The sequence below is a fragment of the Gymnoscopelus microlampas genome, assembly GCF_963454915.1.
Source record: "Gymnoscopelus microlampas genome assembly, chromosome: 21".
Lineage (NCBI taxonomy): Eukaryota > Metazoa > Chordata > Actinopteri > Myctophiformes > Myctophidae > Gymnoscopelus > Gymnoscopelus microlampas.
The window spans coordinates 9832668-9859270 of record NC_139958.1 but is presented as its reverse complement, the minus strand read 5'-3'; the positions used below and the strand labels follow the sequence as shown (position 1 = coordinate 9859270).

The following is a 26603-nucleotide window of genomic DNA, read 5'->3' as shown; positions in this document are numbered from 1 at the left end:
ACACACACACATAGAGGAACACAAGGCAAACATAAGGCATTCACACAAAGCCATGTATATAGAGAAACAATCACATTCACAAAGGCACACGCTCGCACACACACACACACACAACGGTCAGTTAAAAATGAAATGCTAATGGCCGCCAATAATATATTGAGTTTCATTGTGAAACTTGGCGACGGCAAACAAACTACGCCGTAAAATCCATCTTACAGCCTCACAGTTCAATTAGGAAAGTTAATCCTCATTTAAAATCCTTTTGAAAACTTGAAAATACAAAAACAGACATAAATATAACTCTAAAATGTATACACATGCACACATCAAAGTATAAACACACACGTGTGTGTGTGTGTGTGTGTGTGTGTGTGTGTGTGTGTGTGTGTGTGTGTGTGTGTGTGTGTGTGTGTGTGTGTGTGTGTGTGTGTGTGTGTGTGTGTGTGTGTGTGTGTGTGTGTGTGTGTGTTCAAAAGGCATATTGGTGAATGCACACTGCCATCTACAGGCACTTCACTGCAACAACACAGGTGGAGAAAAGAGACCCTGGTACTGTGTACAATACTGTAACATAAACATTATCAATTCATCACTGAAATGACTAGAAAACAACATTTACAGAATGTGTTGATATCAACAAATGAATGGACCATTGCAAGAGCAGGGTGGGGGAAACAACCAAATGACATGTATTATTATATATATTGTAGACACCATGTCATCATTTAGGGAAGATGTCCTGATCTATTCTTAAAGCCCATTAAAACCAGGAAAGAATTTGTGCCATTTTAGACTTTTTCGTTGGCTATTAAAAAATAGCAGATCTCCGAGCTCGCAGCGTGTCACTTTGTGCCACAATGCGAGCTTGCACATCTGCTATGTTTTATAAATGTTGAATCATTTTCAATTAGGGAATAGTTACAGTCATTTAGCAGACACTTTTATCCAAAGTGACTTACAATAAGTGCATTCAACATAGGTAGGCAGAAAACTACTAATCACCAAGTCTTAAGTGCATTCTCTTCTAAAACAAGCAACTAAGAGTATACTAGTGCTAAGGTAAAAGTGCAATATATCAGCTCCCTACTTTTTTAAACAGATGAGACAAATAGGAAAATCAAATCAGCAAGAGCTAAAACAAATAAGTGTATTAAATTAACAAGATCCAATAAAGCAAGAGCTCGTACAAATAATTGACAATAGGTCGGCAAGGCTAAGAGGAAGGGTCAGGGTAGTGTTTCCTGAGGAAGACCTATGTTGCGGGTCTAACTGTACACCCGCAGAGTTAAATTAACACTGAGGATGTAGTCTAGTACTGTCCAGCTTTATATCTGCAGTCTGGAGTGCACACACACACACACACAGATGGACAAGCATGCACACCGACATACGCAAACAAACTAATACACAACCACATATTAATTCACTTGTTGCACGGATCGTGGTTTTAGCCGCGGTTGCCGCGGATAACCACAGTTTGGGCGGATTTGGGTCAATCAAATATAATTATTAATTCATATTGGATAAACCACGGGTGAAATAATGCAGGAATTAAATGAATGACATCTAGTATCTATAGGCCTATTATAGCTTTTAAAAAGCACAAATTCTCGGAGTGCGTGCGTTTGTAGTATTTTAATATTCATTTTACATCAGACACAAATTAGCCGCCTACTGCACGTTGCTTTGCCGGCAAGGGGTCCTTCCATTTCCAAACAACAACAGCGGACCGCAGCCAGTGTTGCCAGATTTTGCGAGAGAAATAAGCAGCCAAGTCTATGAAGCAAGCCCAAAACAAGCGGCAAAAAAAGCCACACAAACAAGTCGATAGACACAGACAGAATACACACAAACGCACACAGATGAACTGACACACCAATCCCCCAGCTTGCACATACACAAGACAGTTTAAAGGTCAATGTCCTGCAGGGCCCTTCTGGCAACCCCCCCCCCCACCCCCACACACACCCACGGTGGTAGATACACACACATGGATGGACGTGCACACATACACACAGACCTGCATGAGCACTTACACACCCACACATACTGTACTTGGATTGACACGCACGCACGCACACACACACACACACACACACACACACACACACACACACACACACACACACACACACACACACACACACACACACACACACACACACACACACACACACACACACACACACACACACACACACACACACACACACACACACACACACACAGATGTACATGCCCACATATCGACAAACGTATAATAGAACTCGTATAACGTATAATAGAATATAAAGCTTCTTATATCGTTGTCAGGTGGATACCTTGTATGTCCAAAACCATTCCATTTTTATTATTTTTGCCAGACCCAGAGGGTCGGCCTACATGAGGCTTTGTCTGTCCCTCTTTCGTCCCTCTTTTGTCCCTCTTTTCCTCTTTTCCTCTGCACACACGTCAAGCTAAGTCCGGCCATTCAGATTTCAACCACTAGGGGTCTGGCAGTACCAGGTCTACTGGTCCTTGTTTTAAAACATTTTAAAATAGGGAAAATAGCAGATCTACAAGCTTGCAACGCGTTGTGAGGTTGTAGATCTGCTATTTTCCCTACTTTTGTGTGACACTCTTGAATGTCGAAGTAGGGCATTCATTCATTCAGGTGATGAGGAGAGGGGGAAAATGGCAGAGCATTCAATGTCATTACCAATGTTTCATCCATGTGTATGACCTCTGTCAAGAGGGTCATATGGATGAAAACGTAGTCATAGACCAGTCTATGACATCAGTCATGTATGATGTCATACATTGATGTCGGTCATCTATGAAGTCATACTATAATGTCCCTCTCCATTGGCTTTGTTACATGTGTACGTTCTCAGAAATAAGATAAGGAATTTACAGTATGCTGTGGTATTTATGCATGCATTCCTTCATCAGTACTGTACCGTAGGTCAGTGGTTCTCAAACTTTTTGACACTTATTAGCCCGCGGACCCCCAGTTGAAAAGATATGCCAAGGACCCCCATAAGAGAAGATTTTTACGGCTCTAGCAGTGATTTTCAACCATTTTAATTTCAAGGACCCCCAGTTTGACATGCATTAGGCTACGGACCCTCATTTAATGGCATTTATATCTCTGGGACCCCAATTTATGTGGTAAAATCAATGTTAATTTAACTCAGAGAGTGTACAAATGGAACCAAATGGACCCGTTAGGGTCCATTTGATTCCATTTGTACACTCTCTGAGTTACAGACCCATAAGGGTCCATTTGGTTCCTAACTACCTATAATTTAGCTGGGGACCCACTGAAACTCTCTCAAGGACCCCTGGGGGTCCCCGGACACCACTTTGAGAACCACTGCTGCAGGTAACCAAGCAATGTTTTTATGTATATTTTAAATTATATATGCGTAAATATAATAAACAGTTTGGTATTTCCACACAGACCTACTGTACCTACCCTGTGTGTGGAATGTGTGATATGAGAAAAGTTTTTACTTTAGTAAGTTTAATAAATAACACACACACACACACACACACACACACACACACACACACACACACACACACACACACACACACACACACACACACACACACACACACACACACACACACACACACACACACACACACACACACACACACACAAATATAAAAACTACAGCCTGTAGTTAGAGAGGTAAAAATGAGCAAAGAGAGAGCAAGACAGGAACAGGGAGAAGGAGAGAAAGAAAAATGTATAGATAATAAATAGAGAGGGAGAATGTGACAGCAATAGAGAGAGAAGTACAGAGATACCCAACCCCACCCACCCACCCACAGTATGTTGTGTTCCTGTGTGGCACCACTTCGTACAAACATTGTGCCTTTGTATAGCATCACATTTCTACACCACATCTTTTCTACAAAACATCTCTACATTTCCAGAATCTTGAAAAATATATGAAAATTGTTGAATACACGAATCTCGTATGAGGCATGAAATCTTTTCAAATGGGGGTCCGCGGTCAAAATACACATCAATTTGGGGGGGTCTTTGCACTGAAAAGGATTGAGAACCACTGCTTCATTACATCTCTATCTCTTCATCACAGCTCTCTCCTCTCAACCCTCCCAAAGAGACAGAGAAACCATTGGATGGTGAAAATAGCACATTTACACACCATACCAGCACGACACAAGACACAGATACTTAAACATGCACATACTGTACACACACCCATATGGGCAATGGGCATGTGCACAGAAAGCTTCTGTGACCTTTGCGTGTCTCCAGCAGAGTCTTAATTGGTCTGAGACTTTGGTCTGGCCAACTATCTGACCTAGATGGCCAGTGTGTGTGTGTGTGTGTGTGTGTGTGTGTGTGTGTGTGTGTGTGTGTGTGTGTGTGTGTGTGTGTGTGCGCGCGCGCGCACGCGCACACACACATAAGCATTTCTGCCTCTCCAGCTTTCTTTTCCTTTCTCTTCCTCTATCCATCTTCCTTCTCTCTCTTAACCTTTCTCATCTTTTTTCTCTTTAAACTCCCCCCCCCCCCCCCCCCCCCCCCCACCAATTTATCTTCCCTTTATGGTGAGTTGGAGACAGGCAGTCAAGGAAATGTAATGAGAGAGAGACACATAGAGAGAGAGACAGATGAAGTGATGACAGCAGTGGTGGAAAGGAACTAAGTACATTTACTCAAGTACTGTACGTTTTCAGGCGCTTTACTGGAGTCATTTTCTATACTTTTACTCGACTACATCTCAGAGGCAAATATTGTACCTTTTCTCCACTACAATTATTTGAAAACTTAAGATACTTGATTTTGATTATTATTACAAAACCTTAACCACTTCAACCTTGTAAATAATCTACAAGCTGTCAGTGCGTCGCATCGCGACACTGACACATTGTCACTGCAAAAAACTAACATGCAGTCTGATCTCACCGATTTCTAACACACCTGGCAGTTACACACGGTACATCACATCCTCGCAAAGAATAAAGACAACATACAACATACAAACAGATTGATAGATAGATACAGTATAGCCCTTTATTGATCCTGAGGGGAATTAAGTTGTCATAGCAGCACGGCAGTAAGGATTAAACAAAGATACGGTATACAGGTAAGGGGGTAGATAACGTATGTATAAGCCTGTCACAATTATTAGATATCATTTAACTAGAACGTATTCTATTCAAAACACTTAAGCCCTATTCCAAAATGTTTGTGTAATGTTAAAAACTGAGCTTGTACAGTAAATGTGCTATTTCTGAACATTTGTGAAAGATTTTGAACATTTTCACCAAGAATGTCATGCCCAAAATCTCCTAATCATAATTATTTGAGATGAACTTAAAATTCATAATCGTGACACCCCTACACGTACAGAATTAGTAGAAACACTAGTACAACCTGGATAAGAAGAATATACATGAATATAAAAGACAGTATAAAAGATCATTTAACACATCTGACCTTGGCCCTCAGTGCCTGCCTGGGCTGGTCAGGTGTTTATCAGCATTGTGTGCTTTATCAACAATTTAAAAAAAAAACTGCATATAAATAGACGTAAAAGACCTCGGGACTGACCTGGTCACTGACCACTTAGACCGACTGTCCATAAATAAAATAGTTGCTGTAGGGCAGAAATCACTCATCTCCACATTCTAACTTTGTGTTTTTTTTCCCGTAAATTAAGCTTGTAGATCTGCTACTTTTGCTATTTTGGAATCCTGAAAAGTAACCGTTTTGGAACATATGCGGTTTCCACCCGACAGAGACTAAATATAATGTGCAAACTGCAATATCTCCCATCACCATCACCAAATACAAAACAACAACAACAACAACGGCTGACCATAACAAAAGTATTTCGAAAACTTCCCGTCCATGGATTGGAATGCGCGTTTTACGCTATAGTGGCGATTCTCTGACCAATCGTCCAATAGTCTTTTTACACACACATCGCCCCTTGGTATCGCCTCAGCCTACTTGGAACCGCGAAGGGGGGGGAGCCACTTGAAAAGTCTGCTCCTGGTAGTGGGTACTTCTACTTTGGCCTAATGGAAAATAAAGAAATTAGGGTAGAAGCCCCCCCGAGGCGAGTTAAACCGGTACCGTGCTGCGAAGAGTTGCATGACACTCCCACAAATATATACAAAGTAACACAATGATCCTTTCTATGCGGAGCAGACTGCCGTCGTGGATTGGTATAAGCGCAGGGGTTTTCAACCTTTTTCACATTAAGGACCATTACTTATTTATTATTTGAGCCACGGACCACAATTTGATGAGATTTAGCCTGTCAGACCCAAAACTTAGAATATTTTGTTATCGTTGGATAAGATGTAGTCCACAATTCAATCCATGCTGTACTGATGTTGGTTCCATAGGAGAGATAACAGGCAAACGTTGATCAAAATGACAATTCTTCTACATTCACTCTAATTGTGTAGACTTCTTGCAAATTAAGATGTTTAACAATAATGTAACTCTTGAGAGTGTAAAATGAAACCAAATAGACCCGTATGGGTCCATTTGGTTTCATTTTACGCTCTCAAGAGTTAAAGATCTATAAGGGTCCATTTGTTTACCAACTCCATCATTTAGCTGGGGACCACCTGGAACTCCCTCAAGGACCACTGGTAGAAAACCACTGGTATAGCGGATGTGAAATGGACCGGTACTGGATCGCGGTACGGACTTGGTGACAACTTCTCTACACTAAACTCTCACTAAACTCTCTCTCTCTCACTACAAGTCACTGAATCTCTCCATCTATAAGACACTAGACTGTAGAGACTCAACGTCTCTCTCCAGTGGACACTGGACTCAAGTCTCTCTCTACTAGACGTTGGACTCAATATGTCTCTCGCTCTCTAGAAGACGCCGAACTGCAACAGTGAAACCGAGTAATAACAATAACACATATTATATTGTTTATAACGCATGTATTATTGAAGTTGCTGTGTAACTGGGGCTATACCTTATGCCGCTGCCTGGCCTCCATTCAACCCATTCAATCCGGGAACGCATCTATGTCATTTCAGATTTCTTTGGCTATTCAAAAATAGCAGATTTACAAGCTATTTTTAAAAAAAATCTACTTTTTTTTTTGCAAATCTTTGAATGTATATTTTTTCAAAGCAAACATTTGTCAAATATTTTGTTCCAGGGACCCCCAAACGCAAAGATTTGAGTTACAAATGTTTGCTTTAAATTTTTTCTTTCTTTTTTTTTAATAGCAGATATACAAGCTCATAGCACGGCACTTGGTGCCGCTCTATGAGCTTGTATATCTGCTATTTTTGAATAGCCAAAGAAATCTAAAATGGCAGAGATGCTTTCCCGAGTTTGAATGGGTTTACTGCCTGTACCATCAGCTATCAAAAGCACTTCATGCTTTATAAACAGGCATCTGGGGCTCTCAACACGCGCGCACATGGCACACACACACGCACACAATTACTATACTTATGAGGACATCAACACTTTAGGACAGCCATGTTATGAATGCCATTTAAAAATAATATTTTTTAAAATGTATTATTTTTAAAGCAGATCTACAAGCCCACAACGCGTCGCGCTGCGACACGTTGTGAGCTTATAGATCAGCTGTTTTTCGGTGCATGACACTGGCGTGCAACTAAGTATAAATCATGTAGAACTCTAATTCCAATCCATAAACCTAACCTCTAAGAAACCTAAATGTCTAATCCTGACCTGAATGTTTTTCTAACTGTAAACGTATCTCTAAAAAATGTTTTTTTAACTATGAAAAAAAAACATTTGTCTTGTGAGGACCAGGAAAACGGTCCTCACAATGTATATTTCTTCAAATTCTACTATACTTGGTCCTCGCAAGTATAATAGTACAAACACACACACACACACACACACACACACACACAGCAACATGAAGTGTAACTGACCTTATCAGCTTGGTCAGCAGCCAGCAGGTTAGTGGCCAGGGTCTGCAGCTTGTGCGTGGCCATGTTCTTCAGAGCGGCCAGGCTGCGGCGGGTCATGGCCTGCTTCAGGTTGACCGCCGGGTGGCTGAGGGCGTCCACCGTCGCCGGGGCCAGCTCATCGCAGGCGTTCAGGATCTCCACGGCCGTTATGCCCATCACACAGCGGTCCAGGGCTCCTGGAGAGAGAGAACCAGTGTTGATTTTGACAGCAAATTTTGATTTTGTTTCAGTCGTAGTCTTTGCCAGACCCGAAGGGTATGGCTTACATGAGGCTCTGTCCCTATTTCGTCCATACATGGTATGTCCGTTTGTCCTTAGGTTTGGCTGGGACCCAACAAACGGACGGGTCCCAGCCAAACCTAAGGACAAACGGACATACCATGTATGGACCTTATGACATCACTATTATGTCACAAGTATAAATACAGATGGTATATATACTGTAAGACATTGGTTCTCAAAGTGGGGTCCGGGGACCCCCAGGGGTACTTGAGGGGGTTCCAGGGGGTCCCCAGCTAAATGATGGATAGGAACCAAATAGACCCTTATGGGTCTGTAACTCTGAAAGCATACAAATGGAACCAAATGGACCCTAACGGGTCCATTTGGTTCCATTTGTACACTCTCAGAGTTAAATTAACATTGATTTTACAATATAAATTGGGGTCCCAGAGATAGAGATGCTATTAAATGGGGTCCTTAGCCCTAATGCATGTCAAACTGGGGGTCCTTTAAATGAAAATGGTTGAGAATCACTGCTAGAGCCGTAAAAAAGTTCTCTTATGGGGGTCCCTGGCTTATCTTTTCAAATGGGGGTCCGTGGGCTAATAAGTGTCAATTTGGGGGTCCTTGACATGAAAAAGTTTGAGAACCACTGCTGTAAGACACAAAGGGTTAGGCATAGACACAAGCTGACACGTGAAGTCCGGCTTAGCCTGGGTCTGGCAGAACCAGGTCTCCTGGTCTTGTTTGAATACACTTCCAATTTAGTTTTAGTCATATTTTAGTCATCTGAAATGTTTTAGATTTTGACTAGTTTTAGTCGACTAAATATCATAAGGATATAGTCGATTAAATCTACAGTTGATTTAGTCGACTAAAATGTATTTTGGCGGTGCCTTGGTGGCGTCGTCATGGCTGATTTTACACTTGGTTGCATGCTGAAAATAGCCGATCTACAAGCTCACAACGTGTCAACGCGTTGTGAGCTTGTAGATCTGCCATTTTCAGAGCGCAACACCAGAGCACAACCAAGCTGAAAATGACTTGTCTTTTAGTTCTACTGGATCTCTTCTCCACTAGTCACTCACTAACATTTTAGTCTAGTTTTCATTTGTTGACGAAATTGATAATATATTTAGTCTAGTTTTAGTCATCGTAGATTAGTTTTTATTTAGTTTAAGTGAGTGAAAAAAGGTAGTCGACGAACATTTTTCGTCATAGTTTTAGTCGACGAAATCAACACTGGAGAGAACACAGGACCAAGACAATGGATGAGAGAGAGTCCGAGACCAGCGATTCCAAAACTTCTTTAGCTCGAGACCCCAAAAGAGAGAATTTGATGTCAAAGACTGGATCGGGACCCATTTGAGGGTCACGGACACATTTCTATGGGTCAAGTGAATACCCCTTTTTTCCCTTAGTTTCCATTTTTCTTTTAAATTAAGTATGGCCATCTCAAAAATATGTTGTGCCAGGGACCCCCAGAAGCAAAGATTTGAGTTAAAATATAAATATATATATTCAAAAGGTTTGCACAATGTTCACGTTTTTCAAAAAACGCGCTATGAGCTTGTAGATCTGCTATTTTTTTTTTATCGTGAATATTTGTGAAAACCTTTGAATATGTATATATATTTTTTTAAAGCAAACATTTGTAAAATATTTAGTTCCAGGGACCTCCAGAAGCAAAGATTTGAGTTACAAATGTTTGCTTTAAAATAGCAAATATATATATATATATTCAAAAGAGTATATATATTCAAGATTTTTCAAAAAATAGCAGATCTACAAGCTCATGGCGCGGTACTCGGTGCCGTGCTATGAGCTTGTACATCTGCTATTTTTTAATAGCCAAAAGAGATCTAAAATGACAGACATGCGTTCCCGGATTGAATTGATTAACTCATTTAGCTGGGGACCCCCTGGTACCAAGGACCCTGACTTTGAGAACAACTTGATCTAAAGGCTCACAAAACGTGCGTTGTGAGCCTGTAGATGTGATGTTTTCGGTGAGAACATTGTCGTACGATGGAATATAAAATTAAATTAGGCACGAGAGAGAGAGAGCACGAGCGAGCAAGCGAGAGAGAGAGAGAGAGAGAGAGAGAGAGAGAGAGAGAGAGAGAGAGAGAGAGAGCGAGAGAGAGACATCATGTTGCTGCAGACTGTGTTGACAGCAGGTCTGGGTCTGATATTGAGTGAGCACAGAAGTTGCAGTTTTCCAAATGGGTTGTGAGTGGTCAATAACTTTACTGGACTAGAGACCCAGGACTAGGTTCATACCTGTGTGTGTGTGTGTGTGTGTGTGTGTGTGTGTGTGTGTGTGTGTGTGTGTGTGTGTGTGTGTGTGTGTGTGTGTGTGTGTGTGTGTCATCACCCAATTACATGTCCAATGCCTGAGTAGACACACACACACTCCTTAATTTCACACTTTGCTACCCTGCAATCTCCCACCACTACCGCTACCCCAACCATCTCTCTCCTCTCTCTCTCTTACACACACATACAGTAGAATCGCTCTCTCATGCACTCTCTCACAAACACACACACACACAAAAAGGTATGGCCTCCTCCCGTCACTCAAGCTAATAGTATGACCTCACTATAAGTCCATACATTATTAATACTGAATATCATTGTCACAGTAAACCCTGTACAGATAACAGATGGTGCTGCAGAATAAATCACAGTCCTTTCAAACCCACTTTCATACTCAACTCACCAAAGGTTGAGTGGAGGGTAGAGGACAAACGATTGTCTCCGGAAAAGTGAAAATGGCCAGAAAAAAACTCTGGCTTTGTTTTGCATTTGTTATCGGACTAGATTTAGTCATCATAGCTTAGTTTTTTATTTAGTTTTCGTCAGTGAAAAAAAAAGGTAAGTCGACAAAACTTTTTTGTCATAGTTTTAACCCATTTAGACCGGGAACGGATGTGTGTTTTTTGAATATTCAAAAATAGCAGATATAGCATATAATCTACTATTTTTGAAAAAAATTGAAAATGTGTGCAAATCTTTGAATATATATCTTTTTAAAGCGAACATTTGTAAAATATTGTGTTCCAGGTACCTCCAAAACCACAGGGGAAAAAGCAGAGCCAGTTCCATTTTACTAAGTATATATAGTGTTTAAGTGGTTAAAAACATAGTCATGAAGTCACTTTGATTGTAGGCCTACCAGTTAAGTCATATCTTCATACTTTGTCATCACTGCCATTATGTTTAATATAGCAATCAACCTTTTAATTATGGTTCTGTACCCATAAAGAGATTAATATCCTGAATCAAAGATGTGACTGGGAAATGGGACTTGATAATCAGCAGTACGCGGTTAAAGGGGAATTTAGCCCAACGGTTTTCTTACCTTTTCTATGATATGATATCCTAGGACGAGTGGTACAGTAGAAACATGAATAATTCCATAACTAGTCGTCAACTAGTCGGCTAAAATCCAGAGCGTGTATTCGCGGTGTGCTAGATTGCGTATTTTAATCATTATAATTCTCCCTCCTGTCAGAGGAGTCATTAATTCACACAGAGTGTGTCTTTATCACAATATGCCCAAATATGGATTACTGATGTCAAAGTACTGACAAAATTCAGATCATAGATTTAGATGAAATAGACATTCAGGTTGAGTAACGTCATTAGCTATTCCATATAATGATGTCATCACGCAATGATATCACAACATCATTATGACATCAGATGTAATTGTCCTTTTAAATAAATGTATTTTCTAACACAACACCATTCAGCAACCTATGGAAATAAATTGTCCTGCCTTCTAACAGCCTTTCTGTAAATTAGTTGCACTGATTCACAGTGGTGCTGGTGTGTGAAATGTTTCACTGGACAATACATCTGAAAGGACATGATAATGACACCCCAGCTGCTGTGGTAGTCGGACACAAGGTGTACTCATTTGAAGGAAACTATCAGAAGAAGAACAGTGGTCAGATGGAAGTCCACATCTTTAACACGGTGTCTCTACGCTGGAGGAAGTTGCCCCCATGGACAAATGGAAGAGGAGAAGGTCCACTTGATGTTCCCTCCAGGCGCTGGGGCCACACAGCTGTACTTATAGCAGAGTGTGTCTACATCTGGGGAGGATATCCTAACTGCAAGCTGCTCTATGGATTTGATGTCGACTCCCACAGATGGTTCAAGCCCGAGATCTCTGGAACCGTTCCAGAGGCGAGGCACATTCACACAGCCTGTGTCTTGGAGAAGGTCATGTATATCTATGGAGGATCCGTCTACCGGACTGGATACACTGATGAGATGTACAAGTTGGACACCACCACAATGGTCTGGGCTTTAATTAACACCAGAGGAACTCCACCACCTGTTTCAATATATCACTCTGCCACCATCATCGGGAAAAAGATGTTTGTATTTGGGGGCTTTGGGGGCGATGTCTGCAACATCAGAGTGTTTGACACAGAGACCAACAACTGGCTGAACACACCTCCTGCAGAGCATCTCCCAAAAGGATGCTTTGGTCATTCAGCCTTTGCCTACAATGGAGAGCTGTACATATATGGTGGCAAAAACAACGACCTCAAATACTTAAATGATGTATGGAAATTCAACCCAGTGACCTTCACCTGGAATAAGGTTGAACTCAAGGAAAACGGCCCTTCTCAGACGTATTATATGTGCTGTTGCATGGTGGGAGATCGTATCATACTCTTTGGAGATCGGAAAATACAACTAGACCTCCATCTCTTTGATGGTCTGTACATCTTAGATTTAAGTCCAACACTGAAGACGTTATGCAAGCTAGTAGTTATTCAGTACGGTGTGGAGCAGTCAGAACTCCCTCACAACATCAGATGGGAACTGGCAGCCATGACTAAAAAACACTAGAAAGGTTCACATGCTCAGTGGAGCGCACATCTCTGCCAGGAAGTGTGACCAGTCTGGAGTTTGACTCTGTAATAGTCTTTATGTGAAAGAACAGCTACTGATTAGGAACATTATTTGCACCTGTGCTGATTACCGATATCCCCTGCACCTGTTACAATCCTTTGAAGAGGTTTTTTTCTTCGCGATCTAACTCTTTTTAACACATTGATTACCAAGATCGCATTGATGCGTTCTTTCAAATCCATCACTTGATGGTCAAGATCGCATTGATGCGTTCTTTCATTTTTTGGGGAAAATTCCACAAGGGGCGACCTAACACAGCTTTGGAATGATCGATCGTCATTCAGAGAAGTAGAATGTGGATGTGACGTCGTACCAAAAAAAAAGGAAGCCATCCGCTTCCTGTTTGGGATTCTCAGAAAAACAGCTGTAACGCAGTTTCTTTTTTTTTGCATTGAAAACAACTAGTTTTCAGCGGGCCGAAGCCCCAAAATGGCGGATCGCGGTTGGAACGTTGTCGTTCCTATGGATACACAGAACCCTCCGCTAACCCACGGGGACTATTTTGTTTGTGTTTTTGGGACACAATGTCGGTTCCACAGCGTTTCAAATATCAGCGGATTTAGGTAATTATACGCTAGCAAGGGGATAGAAAACTATGTTTAATATCTTGGCAATCAATGTGTTAACTCATCCACTGCCACTGACGTAAAAAACATTTTTTTTTCCAATTACCAAATCTGCCACTGACGTAAAAAAATTGCAAAATCATTTTTTAAAACAAGATCTCACCGTCCTTCATCTCTCGAAGTGACACATTTCATTGTAGCACACCCGGATACGGAAATACGTCATATCAAAGATTTTCACTCCCGCCCACTTTCTGTTTGGGTTCCGCTTTCAGACGCCATTATCTCGGCTTTGCATTTCTCCGTCGAGGAACACTGTTTCGCGTCGCTGTTTTGAAACTGCTACTGCTGCAAAATGGAATGTCGCCGATTGAAAATTTCTTCTCTGGGCCACTCACACAACTACCCTGTGTGTCTACAAACAGTTGAACACGCGATCATATTTGCATGTTTGGAATTGTAACAGCTGAAATCAATAAAATATCAGTATTCTGATATTAACCTGCGGGCCGCATTAAGTGAAGGTGAATCAGTGCAACTAAAGATGTGACTGGGAAATGGGACTTGATAATCAGCAGTGCCCGGTTAAAGGGGAATTTCGCCTGACGTTTTTCTTACCTTTTCTATGATATGATATCCTAGGACGAGTGGTACAGTAGAAACATGAATAATTCCATAACGAGTCAACCGCAGCTAAAAACCAGAGCGTATACACGGTGTGCTAGATCGCGTATTTTAATCATTATAATTCTCCCTCCTGTCAGAGGAGTCATTAATTCACACAGAGAGTGTCACAATATGCCAAAATATGGATAACTGATGTCATAGTACTGACAAAATTCAGATCATAGATTTAGCTAAAATAGACATTTAGGTTGAGTAATGTCATTAGCTATTCCATATAATGATGTCATCACGCAATGATATCACAACATCATTATGACATCAGATGTAACTGTCCTTTTAAAAGTCGTTATTGTATTTTCCAACACAACACCATTCAGCAACTTCTGGAAATAAATTGTCCTGCCTTCTAACAACCTTTCTGTAAATTACAGTAGTTGCACTGATTCACAGTGGTGCTGGTGTGTGAAATGTTTCACTGGACGATAAATCTGAAAGGACATGATAATGACTTCCCAGCTGCTGTGGTAGTCGGACACAAGATGTACTCATTTGAAGGAAACTATCACAAGAACAGTGGTCAGATGGAAGTCCACATCTTTAACACGGTGTCTCTATGCTGGAGGAAGTTGCCCCCATGGACAAATGGAAGAGGAGAAGGTCCCCCTGATGTTCCCTCCAGGCGCTGGGGCCACACAGCTGTACTTATAGCAGAGTGCGTCTACATCTGGGGGGGATATCCTTACTGCAACCTGCTCTATGGATTTGATGACCGTTCCAGAGGCGAGGTTGTACCACACAGCCTGTGTCTTGGAGAAGGTCATGTATATCTATGGAGGATTCGGTCCAAGTATAACTAATATGTACAAGTTGGACACCACCACAATGGTCTGGGCTTTAATTAACACCAGAGGAACTCCACCACCTGTTTCACTATATCACTCTGCCACCATCATCGGGACAAAGATGTTTGTATTTGGGGGCCATGGGGACAATGCCTGCACCATCAGAGTGTTTGACACAGAGACCAACAACTGGCTGAACACACCTCCTGACCAGCCTCTCCCAGAAGGACGCTTTGGTCATTCAGCCTTTGCCTACAATGGAGAGCTCTACATATATGGTGGCCAGAACAACAACTACATATATGGTCGCAACAACAACAACGACAAATACTTAAATGATGTATGGAGATTCAGCCCAGTGACCTTCACCTGGAATAAGGTTGAACTCAAGGGAAACGGCCCTTCTCAGACGTATTATATATGCTGTTGCATGGTGGGAGATCGTATCATACTCTTTGGAGATCGGAAAACACAAGTAGAGCTCCATCTCTTTGATGGTCTGTACATCTTAGATTTAAGTCCAACACTGAAGACATTATGCAAGCTAGTAGTTATTCAGTACGGTGTGGAGCAGTCAGAACTCCCTCACAACATCAGGTGGGAACTGGCAGCCATGACTAAAAACCACTAGAAAGGTTCACATGCTCAGTGGAGCGCACATCTCTGCCAGGAAGTGTGACCAGTCTGGAGTTTGACTCTGTAATAGAGTGTCTTTATGTGAAAGAACAGCTACTGATTATCGTAGGAACATTATTTGCACCTGTGCTGATTACCATTAATATCCCCTGCACTAGGGGTGTTCGATATGGCGATAGATATCGTCACGACGATACTATGTCTCCACGATATGCTTTTTTAGAGATATCGTATCTATCGTCATAAAGTGAGTCACTCAGTCATAGAGTGTGCACTCACATTCTATGATTTGCAGTTCTATACCTTAATTTATACTTCTGTAGTACGACGGTTTCGTTCGCCAAAAATAGCAGATCTACAAGCTAACAACGCGTCTCGACCGCACGTCCGGACCACATTGATTGCTTGAAGATCTGTTGTGTTCATCAGACAGGCTCCCTAAGTCCCCGCCCCATTTCTTCTTGGCAGCGACTGCGAGGGGATCGTCGCTCTTGTCAGTCTGCACAACAGCAATAATGGACGGAGAGTCAGGCTCATTTGGATATTCCAAAACCGACACGGTGCAAACTAAAGTTAATTGCAAAGTTTGCAATGTTCGAACGTCACTCGATGCAACGTTTAACCAAACACGGGTGAAACAGCGACGGTGTCCCCGCATGAAGAGTTCACGCACGCACATGGATCGACGGACATCGAGTATCGATTAAAAACAACAATCCGTACCTCGCTTACAAAAGCTTATCAACACCATGAATTAACATAGGAATGACCGACCTGGCTGGATGCATATCAATGATCCATTGTGTGACCTGTACTTTTCCACTGGTGGAAAAAGTACTTAAGTAAAAGTATCAGTACTGCAATGCAGAAATGCTCACAAGCTTGTAGATCGGCTATTTTCAAATAGCCAAAGTATATAGGGATAAAGTGGTTAATGTGTGTTTTGTAATAATACAAATCTACAAAGTAACTAAATTGTAGTGGAGTAAAAGAACAATATTTGCCACTGAGATGTAGTGGAGTAGAAGTAAAAGTACTGAAAATGTAAGATAATCCAGTAAAGTCAAAATTCCTCAAATTTGTACTTAAGTACATGTACTTAGTTACATTCCACCACTGACTGTCAGATGTTCTGTCTGAAGCAGTCTGTTACACTTCTAACTCACCATCAAGCAGCCTACACTGGATGTCACATGATGCAACAGCTGGATAAATGGAATAGATTATCTATCTATCAGCAGCATAAAAACTAATATTATATCTATCTATCAGCAGCATAAAAAACTAATATTATATCTACATATATCTATCTATCTATCTATCAGCAACATAAAAAACTAATATTATATCTATATATCTATATATATAGATATGTCATAGACATGTCATAGACATATATAGGCATGTCATTTTTTATTTTTAGCTATAACCATTATTTTGTGCTTTGGGCTATTCAACAAGGGAACCAGGAGACCTGGTACTGCCAGACCCCTAGTGGTTGAAATATGAATGGCCGGACTTCGCATGACGTGTGTGCGGAAAAGAGGGACAAAGGAGGGACGAAAGAGGGACAAAAGAGGGACGAAAGAGGGACAGGCCGACCGACAAAGCCTCATGTAGGCCGACCCCCTGGGTCTGGCAAAAATAGCAGATATACAAGCTCGTAGATCTGCGATTAGATTAGAGCTTGTAGATCTTTTTGAGAAATCTTGAGCATTGTGCAAATCTTTGAATACATCTTTTTTTTTTAAACAACATTTTGAACTCAAATCTTTGCTTTTGGACATACATGGGCAACTGGCGGCCCGGGGGCCACATGCGGCCCCCACCTTCACTTAATGGGTTAAGTGGATGAAATGACTTACCCGTGTCCATCTGCCAGACGTAGACGGAGCCGTCGGAGCAGCCCACCACCAGGTAGTCGTCGGCCGGGCGCCACTTGATGACCTGGATGGGGAACAGGTGCCTGGAGGCCAGCATGATGCACTTCCTCTCCCTCAGGCTCAGCAGGCCCACGGAGTGGTCACTGGCCACCGAGCACACGCAGTGCTGCACACGGGTCTGTGATGGAGGGACACATGGAGGGAGGAAGGGAATTGATTGATTGATTGATTGATTGCACTATATTGAAAATTAATCAAGCTCATAGCGTGGCACTCGGTGCCGCACTATGAGCTTGTAGATCTGCTACTTTTGAATAGCCCAAGTATAAGATAATGGTTAACACATTGACCGCCAGAACCGTAGCCCACGGGCCGATAAATCCAACCGTAAAGCGCCGATCCCTTAGCCTACGGGCTATGCGCCAACTGGTGCTTTTTCCTTTTTTTTGAAAAAAAAAACTTTTTTCAATTTTCGATACGGCACATTTCATTGTAACACCACCGGAAACGGAATTATTCGGGATCCGGTTTTGCCGATCCCGTCGGCCCCCGTTCTAATGACGAAACTGAAACTCCATTTTCTCCTTGCAGTTTTTTCTCCTCTGTGATCACTGTTTAACATAAACCGTTCTAACTACAACATGGATGCCCCGTTTGACAAGTGGTTTTCACTGGTCGAACCAGGCAGATCTCTGCGATGTTTACAAACAATGCACAGCTCAATCTTATGGATTTTAACAAGGTCTATGGCGACGGGAAAAAAACTAAAATCAACAATAAAACGTTGGCACTGGTTAGTACATTGTGAGATTAACCTTTGGCAGTCAATGTGTTAGATATATCGGCACACCCCTACTGATCGCGGCGGATTAAAAATAAAATTCTCTGGTGAGGAGAGACCCTCCCCCATCCCCCAAACATGCTTTGTTTACGTGCACGCGCACATCACGGCTCCCGTGGCTCTGCGAAGATCGTCAATATAAGGTAAAAAAACCCTGGCAGAAGCTACAAAATGAATTAATTAATACCTGGCAGGGAATGTGTTAATATATATATATTTATAAAATAATGGTCAAGTCTGACAGTGTACAAATATACAATTCCATCATCTTACGGATTATAAATGAAGCATAAGCTTTAGGCTTCAATGTAGGCACTCCCTCCAGGTTTGAGGATAATAATATCAGACCCGGTGTGTTAGTAAAGGCCAAGTATTTTTGATTACAAAGCTTTGAAACCAGCTGACATTTTGGTTGGGATTTATAAATAAAGGTTAATGTACGACGGGTCAAATCTCATACTCTGACGAGGAAATACCAGGTATGCCGTTTCCATGGTGACAATGGAATTAAGGCTGTGTTAACATTTCATCATAATGTCATTTAAAAATAAAATAAAATGGAAACCATCCTCCTCTATCATGGGAATGGAACCTGAGTGTGTGAGAGTGTGTGTGTCAGTGGGTAATTCTGTGTGTGTGTGTGTGTGTGTGTGTGTGTGTGTGTGTGTGTGTGTGTGTGTGTGTGTGTGTGTGTGTGTGTGTGTGTGTGCGTGCGTGCTATTCAGGGATACCACTGTGTATAGTGACAGATAATGACCCTGACACACCCGTCAATTTTGAGAATACATACCAGGATATATATGTCTCTCCTACACTGTCTACCTCCCAGCTTTCCTGTGTGTCTCTCCCACACTGTCTAGTCTACCTCTAAGCGTTCTTACTGTCTGTCTCTCCCACACTGTCTAAGCTTTCCTACTGGCTGTCTCCCCTACAATGGAGAGGACAACTGAAAAGAACAAAAAGACAGTAGACTGTGAGAGAGAGGGAGACAAATGACTGAAACCCCTCCCTCCAGTACATTTAAATGACTGAGTTTACATGCGCGTGTGTGTGTGTGTGTGTGTGTGTGTGTGTGTGTGTGTGTGTGTGTGTGTGTGTGTGTGTGTGTGTGTGTGTGTGTGTGTGTGTGTGTGTGTGTGTGTGTGTGCGTGCGTGCGTGCGTGCGTGCGTGCGTGCGTGCGTGCGTGCGTGCGTGCGTGCGTGCGTGTGTGTGAGAGAGACAGGTAATGTACAACATTTCTGATGTAGTGCCGTAGTAAACCTTGACCATGAAACCTGAAGGAGGCATCACTCTATCTCTGTCTCTCTCACACACACACACACACACACACACCTACCTTCAGGTCATTCAGAAGTACACACATCCATGTCTCTCCTACACTGTCTCCCTCTCAGCTTTCCTACAGTCTGTCTCTCCTACTCCGTCTGTCTCCTTCTCAGCTTTCCTACTGTCTGACTCTTACACTGTCTCCCTCTCAGCTTTCCTACTGTCTGTCCCAGTAAAGATGTAATTCAATATTTGTCACTGTATATTTGCACATTATGTGACATTTGTCCTCTGCATTTTACCCATCCTATAATCATTAGTAGCAGTGAGCAGCGAGAAGCCACTGTGCGCTGCTCGGGGACAAGAAAAGATGTAAAGCCTAACTTACACTGCAGTTCTCTGGTGGCACAATGATCTGTGTGATCTCTCCACCGTGGACACAGAAGATGTGCTTCATCTCCCCGGTGAAGATGTCCCACACGATCACAGAGAAGTCCACCCCACCAGACACCAGCGAGCGCTGGTCGTACCGCGGAGAGATCTGGTACGGGTAGAGGACACAGGTCACCTTGTTGCGGTGTCCCCGCAGGGTACGATGTGGGGGCCATCCTGGGAGGGAGGGAGAGAGAGAGAGAGAGAGAGAGAGCAGAAAGGGAAAACAGGGGGAAGAGGAAAGGGAAAACGGTGTCAAGTCAAACTCGCATGGCAGCGATTCCCAACCTGTGGGCTGTGAGAATATTGCAATTGGGCCCCCAAATATTTGGCTAAAACACTAAGAGTAAATTGATCATATAACATTATTACTCAGGACCACAATGGAAACAAACCCTCAGGGCTTTTTGTGTTATCCTTTTAACATCACTGTATAATAGTGCCATTGACTATTTGCAAACTATTAATAAAGTATTCAATCAATCAATTAATTAAAAAATAAACATAATGTAAAACAAATGGCACTGTGTTTTTTTCTTGAAGACCACTTTACCCATTCGATCTGGGAATGCATCTGTGTCATTTTAAGATTTCTTTGGCTCCTCAAAAATATCAGATATACAAGCTCATAGCGTGGCACCGGAAAATCTTTAAAATGTTTGCAAATATTTTAATATGTATTTTTTAAAGCGAACAAAACATTTTGAGATGTGGTCCACGGACAAATACGTGTCTAAAATGATTTTCTAAATCCTAACAGTATGTTGCTAAATCAGTGGTGCTCCAACTTTTCCATGTCAAGGACCGCCAAAATGATATGTATTTCTCAAAATATGTTGTTCCAGGGACCCCCAGAAGCACAGAGCAGAGTTAAAAATGTTGGTCTACATGGTTGTGGACACACACACACCTCTCCTCAGCATGTGTTCTCCCTGCAGCAGCTGGACGATGGCGGTCTGGGTGGCAGGGACCAGGATGATGCTGCCGTCCTCTCTGCCACACACCAGCCTGCCCTGAGACGGGATGTACACGCTGGCTGTCACCTGCAGGGGGAACAAAGGAGAAGTAGAAGTAGAACAGTGAATTATAATAAGAACTCACCCTCATGGATTAAAGCACAATTTTATCTCACGACTGAAAACCTAATGTGCGATTTGTGAAACAGTGTGAAAGGATCCCCCCACACACACACACACATACACACTAGCGCCGATTCCTAAACGATGAACACAATATGTAAAATTAGGATGCTTTAGTAATGTTGGTCCTGCTGTTCTACATACTGCCAACGGGTTCAAAAACACAAATTCACAGATTCAGGCTTTAACCGTTGCTTTTATATTAAATATCCGAGACGATTAAGGTATTATGGAAGATGCTTCTGAACATAATGCTAGTTTGACCACTTCAAATGCTCTAATCTTAAAATAACCAAAAATAGCCTTTCTACAAGCTCTCAATGCGTCGCAGACGCATTGAGAGCTTGTAGATCGGCTATTTTTGCTGCGCAACATGCTTCCATAGAAGACAAACTGGCTTCCATGGAATCCAAATGACTGAAATCAGTCTTGGCGACTGAGAACTTTAATCCATGCACCCTTATATGAACATTTCCTGTCTGATTCCGACACTCAATGTTTCACAAACAGGTCAGCACAGCAGATATTGATACAGACAATAAGAAATGTGTTCTTTGTGTTTCTGTTATCACATTCACCCATGTGATAACAAACAATGTCTCTTTTTTAGATCCACACCTTAATGGGTTCTTCTCCTCCAGGCATGACACTGAGCTGGTCAATGATCCCAGCAGACAGAGGAGTCAGTTTATCAAAGGCCTCCTGAAGGCTGACAGTGGACGACACCTGGAGCTCTGGAGGGAGGGAGAGAAGGGGAGAGGGGGAGAGAGAGAGAGAGAGAGAGAGAGAGGGGGGGAGAGAGAAAGAGAAGGGGGAGAGAGAGAGAGAATAGGGAGTGAAAGGGGAAATACAGGGAGAGATGAAAACAAAAACATGACAGAGAGGGAAGTCAGGTATGTGTGGAGATAGAGAGGGGGGATTAGAGAGAGGGAGGGGACAAGAGAAGTGTTTAAGTAAGTAAGTACATTTTCTTTATAAGTGCGTTAGATTAAGCTATCCCTCATTCAACAAAATATATATAATTTATCAAAATTACTGGAATAATGGGCTATACCAGTAAATACATGCAATATTTACTGGTGTATAATATTCTTCAACACTGCTTTAACTGAGGACAATCATAACTCACTGCCTCTCCAACTAAAACTCATAGCTTCAGTATTCTCCTTCTATAGCACAGCCACCAAGGAATGGAATAGTCTAACCCCATCCCTCAAAAAATGCAGTTCGCTGGGCTCATTGAAAACAGCCCTAAAAACTCATCTTTCTGGAGGCCTAAAGAGGAGCTAGTACCAGTTTCCCTGTAGACAGACGACCCCCCCCCCCTCCCCCCCTTTTTTTTGTACATACTTTTTATTTTATTTTCTAATGCTTTTTTTGTATATATTTTTTTATTTTCTCATGCCTTTCTTGTACATAATGGTATTTTTTTTTTTCCCCTCTGTATTCTTATGTTGATTTTTGAACAGTTTGGTTGCTACTGTCTATGAAATTAATTCAAGGACCGGAAAACAAGCCCGCAAGGACTTTTTTGGCCGGACCTTTTAGACAAAAGCATTATAAATGTAACTGTGTTGTTTTACATTCTTTTGCCTAATAAAAATTTCAATCAATTCAATCAATCATTGAACCGTGCCATGATTATGTTTTGTCCACTAGGTGTCAGCACAGCTCCACGATTCACAAAAATAACTGCCTCTCTCAGTCATCCATTTATTAACTTCACCAAATGGACTGGTTTTGACATAACGGACAGATGAAAAATTCCACGATGAATCATGTGTCTACGTAAAAGCAATAGAGCAGGGCAAGAGGGGGGGCCGGGACCCCTAGGGGGTCCTCAGAGTTAAGCTGCCAAATCTTTGTGTGATAGGATTTTTTTCCCCCTTTTTTTTATTTATCACTTGAACCCTAGCATCCCTATTCTGGGGAGGAACACTCGCTGAAAGAAGCAGATCTACAAGCTCACAACGCGTTGCTCTGCGACACGTTGTGAGCTTGTAGATCGTCTATTTTCAGCTCAGAGGTTGGGTGTAGAGGGAAAAAAAGAGTGTCCAATTACAGAGCCAAAGGTCAAAGTCTTGAGGATTTAAATGTCTGAAGATACATCTCGAATCCAACATATTTATGACATGAAAAAGTTTGAGAACCACTGCAGTAGTAGAGGGACAGGGTGAGTGTGTTATACCTTCAGCAGAGCTCAGGGGCTGGACAGGAGAGGCATCAGGAACGCTCCACAGTGACAGCCTCCCAGCCGAGTCTCCCTGGATCAGCAGCTTGTGGAAGGGCTCCCTCCGGCCGTAGAAGAACCTCGTCACCGGGGGACAGATGAGGAGCTGGGAGGAGATGCAGGACACATATACAGGGGTTACAAATGACACGTCGGTACCTCCGACAAAACTCTGGCCTGGACACCTGAGAGCATGCACCCCAAATTGTGAATTTCATGTTTGTAGACTAACTATTTTCCCAGGCAATGCGAATGTTTTTTTTTTGTTTTTATTGGTTTGGCTCTCTTCGTAAGGGCTTGATATTGTTGCTGTCGGGCAGAAACCTCTCGCTATTCTAATTTGTTTGTGTTTTTTTCGTAAATGAACGCCCTACTTCATCATACTATAGAGTCACAAAAAAAATAACAAAAGTAGCAGATCCGCAAGCTCGAAACACGGCGCGTAGCGACGCGTTTCGAGCTTGTCGATCTGCTACTTTTGAATTTTAATCCTGAAAAGCAACAGTTTTGGACTGTTGCTTTGTTGGACTGTTTGCTCTGTTGGGAGGTTTCCACCCGACAGAGACGATTATACTTTGTTGTGTGTGTGGTGTCGCACACCAGCAATAGCAGATCTACAAGCTCACAACACGCTGTGAGCTTGTAGATCGGCTATTTCCGGAGCGTGACCCACCGGTGCACAACTAAGTGTAAAATCCAGCTACGGTCACATACAAACCCACACATCAAATCAATACACAACCACACACACACAATCTACAAGGAGAATGGATCCCTGCAGGCCACCATCACCTGGGAAATGATTCTGCAACTGGAATTATTTTTTCATGTCATTTTGAAATGGGTTAGAACTACAATGCAATTATGTATTTGATTTGTTTTGCCATAGTGGGGCTGGTGTTCAGGCACAGAGTGAATAGAAACAATAGTCCAACAAAAAAGAAAAGAGTGAAAAAAAAGCACAAATCATGAATAAAATCCTGGCATACAGATGTAGCCACCGACAATGGCTACTACTACTGTATATCTTTTTTTTAAAGGTGAGTTTCCCTTTGTTTGTGTTTGTGTTTGGGGAAACTCACCAGTGATACACCTGCGCATAGATGACGTCAATTAAAGGAAGGAATAACAGGAGAGGAAAATGCTGCCATGAAAAGACCAAAACCAGACAAAGGAATGGCCAGGGAAATAAATGAAACTCTGTCTACAGGTCATTATGGCTGAAAAATACTTCAAATAAACCACCTATGATTTATACAGCAGGATAGGACCTATAAAAAGGTCTGGTCAAATAACCAAGTTGGTTGATTCAGCAGCACTTGAATGGTCGTCAACCAGTTGGATTGTGACAACCTTCTGTCTTTTTATTTCATGCATTTCTTCCCCTAATGTTACCGTTTTTCATATGCATTTCCAACTCTGGATAAGACACACACACAGCAAGATCGTGATCGAGTATTAGGCGTACACTTGGGCCTAAACACTTTGCCCCCAGGTCAACTGAAGTTTGGAGATGTTTTTTTAAGACACAACCTAATCACACTTTAAATATTAAATGTATACTTATACTAAAATTGCCAACCGCCATACGACAATGTATAAATCAGGCTTAAATGTCAGCAAGCACATGTGCCAAGGGCCTCTGATTTTGGTCTCCCATGACCTGAGTGTCCTCTCCTGCATTCTCTTCCTAAACCAAATCCCTATTTCTTTCATCATTGTTTGCATTCTGTGGACATTCTGTAAAGCCTTATGATTAATCTGAGGGTTACTGAGGATTGTAATGGAGGAGATGGATAGCAGGGTAGCATACTGGAGCTTTTGTTTTTTGTTTGTTTTCTTGCTTTCAACAGGACTGTCCACCCTAAAATAGAATTAACACGCTTCATTCCTATGATCACATCTTATATCCTAAATGTGAATTTGTGCAAATCAACCAAAGAAAGCCGATTCCCTTTTAACATCAGAGATTAGAATAGGGCTAAACCTGAAGAAATACAGTAGTTATCAAAACTGATAAATTAGAAAAATAAAATTACCGATATACTAATAATGCTAAACATACCCAGGATATTATTTCAGTTCCGTTCAAATTGGGCTAGATTTAAACATACTAAAGAAAGCAAATTAACTTGAACCGGACACACATATGTGTTATATGGTTCTAATCTGCAGCCGAGCCAATCAAACAAAGCTATGTAAAACTGAATGGGAACAGGAAACGGGTATATCCACCACCTGGAAACCCAGGAGTCGGACTACAAACTCCTATAGTCACTATCAGGTCACTTCTATTTAAGGGTAGATTTTCCTTTCAGGGTCCTTGGGGAATAACCACAGATGCGGCTGAACTTCCAAGACAGGGGTGGGTGAGTGAGTAAGATATCATGCTATGACAGGGGTTGATACAAGACTTGTTCAAGTGCTGCTACTAGCAAATTACTTGGGCTAAAATGATAACACTGACAATACAGTCCACACACTGCACACAGTATGCATTTTTACCACATTAAAATAATCCATACTCTTAAGTCACATTTGTGCTATATGGGAACGGTTGACAGCGTCACAGCGATATTATTTTTAACACATTTTTAGCTGAAAATACAAATGCAATACTTCTGCACAAGGACTCTGAGTCCAGTAGTGTGCCTACAATCAAGTGTGCACTGCAAAAATGTTTATCTTTTTGGACTGAGAATACGGTAAAGACTGGCATCTAAGGACTGGCATCTAAGGTTATTTTTCTTCTTAATCCAAGACCTGGAACGCATCGGTGTGTCATTGTTTTATTTCTTTGGCTATTCAAAAACAGCAGATATACAAGCTCTACGAGATATACGAGCTTGTAGATCTGCTGTTTTTGAAAAATCATGAACATTTGTGCAAATCTACAAATGTCTTCTGAATCTTTTTTTTTTGAAAAAACGTAATATCATTGGTTCTCAAACATTTTTCATGTCAAGGGCCAACCAAAATTATATATATATTTGTTTAATTTCAAAGAAATAGCCGATCTACAAG

The 26603-nt window shown here is 41.8% G+C and overlaps 1 protein-coding gene and 1 long non-coding RNA gene across 2 annotated transcripts in view; both read right to left on the bottom strand.

Annotated features, from left to right (window-relative positions):
* Positions 1-26603, bottom strand: part of LOC311037530 — a 439052-nt gene that overhangs the window by 129063 nt on the left and 283386 nt on the right. The gene's annotated exons all lie outside the window — the stretch shown is intronic.
* Positions 1-26603, bottom strand: part of wdr7 (WD repeat domain 7) — a 165434-nt gene that overhangs the window by 126529 nt on the left and 12302 nt on the right. The window contains exons 10-15 of the mRNA XM_084046715.1: positions 23538-23685; positions 21968-22083; positions 21121-21253; positions 20167-20387; positions 17653-17848; positions 7921-8135 (exon numbers count right to left, since the gene is read on the bottom strand). Coding sequence (XP_083902841.1) covers positions 7921-8135; positions 17653-17848; positions 20167-20387; positions 21121-21253; positions 21968-22083; positions 23538-23685 — 1029 coding nt within the window. The remainder of the gene's footprint in view (positions 1-7920; positions 8136-17652; positions 17849-20166; positions 20388-21120; positions 21254-21967; positions 22084-23537; positions 23686-26603) is intronic.